Source organism: Galeopterus variegatus, unplaced genomic scaffold, assembly GCF_000696425.1.
Source record: "Galeopterus variegatus unplaced genomic scaffold, G_variegatus-3.0.2 Scaffold3710, whole genome shotgun sequence".
Classification (NCBI taxonomy): Eukaryota; Metazoa; Chordata; class Mammalia; order Dermoptera; family Cynocephalidae; genus Galeopterus; species Galeopterus variegatus.
The window spans coordinates 55359-62933 of NW_007729821.1; the positions used below are offsets into that span (position 1 = coordinate 55359).

The window sequence follows — 7575 nt, forward strand, 5'->3', positions numbered from 1 at the left end:
ATTTGTGTCAATTAACAATGGCTTTGGTAGCATAAAACATACAACATGTATACATTATATTTGTGTGTGTGCATATGTATGCATATATGCCTTATAAAATACCAATACTGGCTTAAACAAACGTGTGTTTATTTGTCCCACAAGACAAGAAGTCTGGGGCAGGGCAGCCCAAGGCCAACCTCATTTCCCTTTCCTTTTCTGCTCTACTATCCGTAACAAGCTGGCATCCGCCCTCATGGTTGTCACCTCATAGACACCAGATTTTGCTGCATCTCCAGACTTTATTTATCAGGGAGGAAGAAAAAAGAAAGAGACAGCCTCAAGATTTCCACTTATATTTCATTGACAGGAGCAGTATCATATGGCCACCCCACATGACCACTCCTAGCTGCAGGGAGCCTGTGAATTGGGTTTTTTACTTTTAGGCCTCTGTGTCAGTGAGTTATGACGTGGTGATAAACCATAATAGTTGATTTCTTGCTCACATGACAAGTCATTGGCTGCAGGTTGGCTGTGGCTCTGCTCAGTGTGTCTTGTTTATTTTAGGACCCAGGCTGAAGGTGCAGTCCTTCTTGGCCATTCCTTTCCAATGGAGGGAGAAAGGAGATGATGGAATTATGTGATCACTCTTAAAGACACTGCCCAAAAGTGGCATCTATCACTTTGTTCTACATTCCATTGACCAAAGCAAGTCATGTGCTGAAGCTGATGTTGATAGGGCAAGGAAGTATAATACTCTTACAAAAAGGGATACACCAAAAGTGGCATCTATCACTTTGTTCTACATTCCATTGACCAAAGCAAGTCATGTGCTGAAACTGATGTTGATAGGGCAAGGAAGTATAATACTCTTACAAAAAGGGATACGAATTCATAATAATATGATCCTTCCTATACAGCAGGCCCTCTGTATTTATGGGTTTCACATCTGCAGATTCAACCAACTACAGATCAGAAATATTCAGAAAAAAAAACAACAATGAAAAATAACAATGCAACAATAAAAAATAATACAAATTTTAAAATACAGTGTAACAACTATTTACATGGCATTTACATTGTATTAGGTATTATAAGAAATCCAGAGATGATTTAAAGTATATAAGAGGGTGTGCATAGGTTATATGCAAGCACTGGCTGTTTTATATCAGGACTTGAGCATCTTTGGAGTTTCGTATGTGTGAGGGTGCTGGAACCAGTCCCCCTGCGGATACCAAGGGAGGATCTACAACAAAAGCAGGCAGGTGAGAACAGGTGAGGGAATGGAAGTTGAGTCAGCAACCCACGACGCCTGCCCCAGGACACACAGACGCATGCGTGCTCATGCACACAGCACCTTTTTATTTTCAGAGCATTTCACGGGACAAGTATTTACATCCTTTGGAAACTGTGGTCTTGAGCCACATCATGTATTTGATGAAATAACTACCTATAGAAAAATCCTGATATAAAATATCCTTCAATGTGTGATCTTGTCACAGACTATTACTAAAAATTTCTTCTCATACGTTAAAATCCATTGTTAGGTTGAGGGGTTGTACATGAGCAAAGCTTATTTTTAAGCCTGGAGAACTTCAGAAAACACAGTCATGCCTAGTTATTAAAGTTCTTTTCTTTTCTTCTGAATCAGGTACTATCATACCATGCAACATGTTCAAAAGCTGAAGTTGACAAGTTTAAGGTAAGGAAGAAAATAATTGCCCTACTAGTGCATAAAATTAAACTTTGCCAGACCTGGTCAGGAGTGATCCTTTGTTTCTTGCCTCTATAGAGTTAGTCCTGCCTTGGGAGTTAGGGGAATAGAACTGGGCAAAGGTGTGTTTGAATGTTTCTGTTTTATGAGGGAAAAGGGACTTATATATAACTGAATAGTCCATTCGTGATCATTTAAATGATTCAGTATTTCTTCCCATTTGTAAAGAAAGCAGGATATCAGAAAAAAAAATCCATATAGTGTGGTGAGAATCAGGACACCAGGTTTTGGCATTGGTTTTATCTCTAATTTGCTGTTCACTTAAGATCTTAGGACCCATATCTTCATCTGTAAAAATAAGTGAAGAAATTGAGATAACAGTTAGCATTTACCAAGAGCTTCCTGTGTGCCAGGCACAATACAAGTCACTTCACCTGTATTAATTCATTTAATCCTCACAAGCTTGTCAAGTACATACTAGTTTACAGATGAATAAACTGAGGCACGGAGATGTTGCATAACCAGGCCAAGGTCAAACCATTCTAAGGGGTATAGCAATCTGGCCCCAGCACTGGAGTTCGTAACCTTGACACTTCCCTGCCACTTGCGGAGAACTCCTTCTAGCTCTGATATCCGATAGGTCTGTGAATGTTTTAAATATTCCTTTTCGCATTAGTCACCATTGTTCCCTTAAATGCAGTTCAGAATTCTTTCTTGACTCCCTGCACCCCTACTGGACAGTTTTTAACAATGGTCAAAACATAAAATTGTAGGGAAACTGATTTTCCTCTCTTTTGGAAGTTTTGGTGTCTGCCTTTTTAAATTTTTGTGGAGGACCAAAGAATTATCAGAAAAAGCTACCACAACTATAAGGAAGATGATATTTTATATTGTAATATCACTTGGCGATGGCTACTCTTCCAAGTCTTATTTGCATATAGATGCATTTGTCTTCCCAGAAAAAATGGCACAGAGCACTTTGGACCTGATGGCCACAACTATAAGGAAGATGATATTTTATATTGTAATATCACTTGGCGATGGCTACTCTTCCGAGTCTTATTTGCATATAGATGCATTTGTCTTCCCAGAAAAAATGGCACAGAGCACTTTGGACCTGATGACCAAATCAGATCATTAGAATTGAGACACATGAACAAAGAAAGGGAACAAAGGAAGACCCCAAAAGCTGAGAGTAGGGATAAGAGAACTCCTCAGCAGCACATCTACAGTAGGCATATGATGAGCTGCTTGGTCTCCATCCAGGGATATGGTTTATTATTGACTTGGAGCAATGCTCAGGGAAGAGACATGCAATGGTAAACTGAGATCAAAAGGACAGATGTGGTGCCTGCAAGAGGTGCCTGCTGACAGCTGAGGATGGAGACAGAGCAACCAAAACCACAGCAGTCAGGGCTCTCTTGCTGTAGAGGCAAACACCCTGCATACCAACTAGAATGCAAGCTCGATCAGGGCAGGGCTTTGTGTATGCTTTGTTCACTGCCCAATCCCTGCCACCTTTTACAGTTCTTGGAGCATAGTAACACTCAATAAATGGATGGATGAATGAATGGATGAACAAATGACTAAATAAATCCAATGAGCATCAGTATGCTACAACTCAGAACAATTAGTCATTAAGAAAACGTTAAAACCATGATAATATCTAATTATTTTATATTTTTATATAAATTTTATGTAATGTACATAAAGTTTATAAATATTTTCATCAAAAATATTTAAAGGTTTTTTACTTTAATAAAGTTCAGATACCTAGAAATTTTATTTATGGAAATACCCAGTTCCTACTAGAATGCTAATATAATATCTACATTCTTATATTTTTGCTGTTATAATTATCATCATTACTAAAAGACAGAAGAGGTAAGCAGGGAGAAAGATAGAAGAAGTAGGCAAAAACTAAATATGACTGCAAGTGCTACTTAATGTGACCTGTTCAGAGCTATAACAGGCCGAAATCCACAGCTGTCTACTCTCTTTAGGTTATTGACCCTCATTCAGGTTTAATTCTTTGCTTAGAGTAAGAAAACTCCCATTGTCCTGAAATTTGCCATGCTTTTCTATCGTTAGCACAAACATACTAAAAATATAAAGTATTTAAATTTGAGAACAAAGGGTTATTTCATCTCAAAATTATTAAGATTATTAACTTAACTGATTTATTCCAGATTTTATCCTGAAAGATATTAGCTAGTATCCTATTATAGTATAATTGAGATATAGTAGATAATTTTAACCAAACGGCTTTTTTTCTTGATATATAAAGTAAATAAAACATTATTATAATTGGTTGCTATGTCTGTTATAACTGCAGCAATAACATTAAAATGTGGTGAGCTTAAAATAACCCTGCACATAGACAGTGAAAAGCATCTACTGAAGTTCCAGGCTAGAGTATGGGAAATAGTAGTTTCCCAACATTGTAGCTACACAACAGAAAATAAATGCTTTGTTTTGACCTATGTATACAGACAAACCATGTTTACATAAAAATGTATTGTAACCTTTGCTACCTGCAGTACTTTTTTAAGAGACATAGTAAAAATTTGGGGAAAAAATGTGTGCAGTGATTTGAAATCTGGAGTCAGAGATATCCATGAGATTTCATGATTTAAAGAATGGCTGAGTCCCAAAGTGTTGGATTATCCCAGGGGAGACCAGACTAGTGATCAGTGGTTCCAAGACTAAGCCAGAGTTTGGGAAGAAACTGATTTCATTGTCTAGTGCTAAAAAAGATCTGGAGGTGAAATACAGACCTACATAGGACAGACCTCAGTTGAAGGCCACATTTAGGATGCAGAAATATCTGGGAGGCTAGTGAGAGGTGGCTATTTATACAAAAGGTGGAGAGTCTTCTACGTCAAGAATACTTCTAAAGGAAGTTGAGGCCAAAGGCCTCAGTGTCTAGATGATTCCAAGTTTAGCATAAGGTTTGTCCCTTGGATTTTTTCCTTACCTCAGCCTCCCATGGATTCATGTTCTCAGTTGAGAACATGAGTGGACACAAAAGGCATGGACTTTAGTATGGGTTCAGTGCATTAAATGCTCCCAAGAGCACAGGGGTCCAGAGTGTCAACAGCACACACCAGAAGGCAGCAGCCCAATGGAAGGCAGTATCGCTATGGACCAGAGGCCAGGTACCGTCCTACCAGAGCAACCAGCAGAGGCCGAAGGGATCGATGAAGGCTGAGTGGTCACATTTTAAGGACAAGTGAGGTATAACCTGAGGACTTTCAGAAATAAGTAGGAGAGATGGAAATCCTACAGTATTGGCAAGTGTGATATGTATCATTTGCTACCATTTGCACTTTAGGTGGTGTGGCCTAAAGGAAGATAGATTTTATATAAGATAAACCTGTAGTAAATCTTTAATAATTATTAATGCTAGGCTGATGCCACTTTCCTCTTCCTCATATCTGGTCTACTATTTCACACCCCTTCAGGTTTTGGGATTCCTTTCCCTATTCTAGGATGCCATGGGTGAGATGGGGGGTTGTTTTTATTCTGTTTTGTTCTGATAACCCTATTTCTCCTATTGAGAAAAATCTCCTTGAGGAGTGTGCACTGGTGGGTGAGTGAATGGGATTAGAGTGGGAAAACCTTTCTAGAATGTCTCCGTACTGCCCAGCCAGTATAAGTAGGTAAACGACCTATAATTGCTCATCCACAGATGCCAGAATTTGAGCTTATCTTTTCTGTTCTTATATACTATTTATATCTTGAAAAAAAGTCCTTTTTGCAGGGCCACCTATGCACAAAACGATCACAGAACTTCCTGGAACTAATGAATTAACTATTTTAAAGGTCTGATTCCGGTTATAATGTTAATAAATTTTCCTTTATGGGTTGATTACCCTGTGCTTCAAATGAGGAAACCAGGATCTAAAGAATGGCTTTTATCTTCATTAACATTTACTGATTTTCCATGAACATGAAATAAGAAAGTTGTATACTGAAAATTTGTGCAGATTTTAGTGCCTACTTATATCTCCTCAGCTCTGTGCTAACAGGAATAATGTATAAAGACCATACTGACAATTAGATCTCTTAGAAGATGGCTGGTTTAAAGGGTTTTAATAACGTGAAGATACCAGCTATGACAACATAAGAAAATGAGTTTAGTACACCAATTATATGCTCCTGTAATTTTATGTACTTTCCTTAGATTCTAATGTGGTGGACAAACCAAACAGTTATCACCATATACTGCCAGTTAACCAATTAAAGTCAATTCGTGGACATTCTTGTGTATATTACCACCTTCTATCATACCTTCTTTCAATTCAGAACTGCATGGGTTACGGCCACAATCAGAGATGAACTTGTTTATAGCACTGTAACTGCCTCAGTAATTAAATGCCAATAACTCATGTTATATGTTTGGGTTTGAACTACCCCTTACATATTTCATGTTTTTAATGTTAATGCCTAGGCCACAAATTAATATCTTGGTAAAGTAAATAAAGTAGCAAGAATAGATACTCCTTGTGGCGTTTATATACTGAAATAAAAAAGGTTGCATCAAAAATCTTACAGTCTCCTCTGCAGACTTAGCAATGAGGCGTGATTTACTAGGCTTTTTTTCTTTTAATAATTTAGATTTGAAAAGATGCTTGGATCCATGAAATTGTCTGATGTGTAAAATAAGAAGCTTCAGCCCTCAAGACCACCTTACAGTTATGCCAGTGGCTGTGTCTGCCATATGCCCTGCACAAGCAGGCAGGAGTGGGGCTGTCCCCCACCCCTTGGTTGGCCAAGTGCATGTGATGCCTTTTAGTCACTGGCCCTCCAGAGGGCGCTCCTTTTTCTAATTGAAACACAAGCACCACACGTGCTAGCAACTCCCTGCTTACTCTATTTCCAAAGCCACGGAAAAGCCCAATCCTTGCAGCAGTCTCTTGCAGAGGAAGAGTGCACTATGTAGAGGAAGGGTAACACCTTAGCACTTACACAAACTCAAGCAACACAGAGAATGCCAAGGAGGGAAAGAGGTAGAGCTGGGCACTGTGGAGCCCAGGGAGCCCATGTTCCTACCCCGGCCAGTAGGGGGCACCCTCCAGCTCCTCTCCCTCAGGCTCCTCCACAGCCCCTGGAGGTAACCCTGGATCTTGGGATGCCAGAGAGGGAACAAGAGCTTTCTCTCGTTTCTCTACAGTCTCAGTTCTCATGGCCTTCCTGAAATGCCACCTTTGGAAATCTCGATAGCTTTCCAATTTACCTCAGCTTATTTCTACGGTTATTTAAAAGATGACCCCACAGCAGCCAGTAGGGGGCACCCTCCAGCTCCTCTCCCTCAGGCTCCTCCACAGCCCCTGGAGGTAACTACCCTGGATCTTGGGATGCCAGGGAGGGAACAAGAGCTTTCTCTCGTTTCTCTACAGTCTCAGTTCTCATGGCCTTCCTGAAATACTACCTTTGGAAATCTCGATAGCTTTCCAATTTACCTCAGCTTATTTCTATGGTTATTTAAAAGATGACCCCACAGCAGTATAAATGGAATTTGAGTATTACCTTCTACCTAAACTATTCTGTCTTTTCCCTTGTTCCTGCCTCTTGAATTTAGGGGATTGTTTTGGCTTTAAATTGTATTTATGCCAAGTTTAATACCCGAGTTTTTTTTCCCATCAGGGAAAGTTATTGAGCCTTCCCCAGGAGATGGACTGCGGGGGGAAGAGCTGCATCAGCACCTTAGAGGGCATCTCCTGCTCACAGGCAGAGCATGAAGCCCGGCCGCTTGCTCGGCTCAGGACACGTCCATAAATATGTGCAGTGCTTTGTGTTCAAATGTCCGGTTCTCTTCATGAATTGTGTCTTAATCAAATGCCACATCAGAAAAAGGATGGTTGTACTTTGACACTCTT

The 7575-nt window shown here is 39.7% G+C and overlaps 1 protein-coding gene across 1 annotated transcript in view; it reads left to right on the forward strand.

Moving 5' to 3' along the window:
* The window catches only part of PDE11A (phosphodiesterase 11A), a 191541-nt gene that overhangs the window by 39638 nt on the left and 144328 nt on the right, over nucleotides 1-7575 (forward strand). The window contains exon 4 of the mRNA XM_008585781.1: nucleotides 1631-1681. Within this exon, the coding sequence (XP_008584003.1) occupies nucleotides 1631-1681 (51 nt within the window). The remainder of the gene's footprint in view (nucleotides 1-1630; nucleotides 1682-7575) is intronic.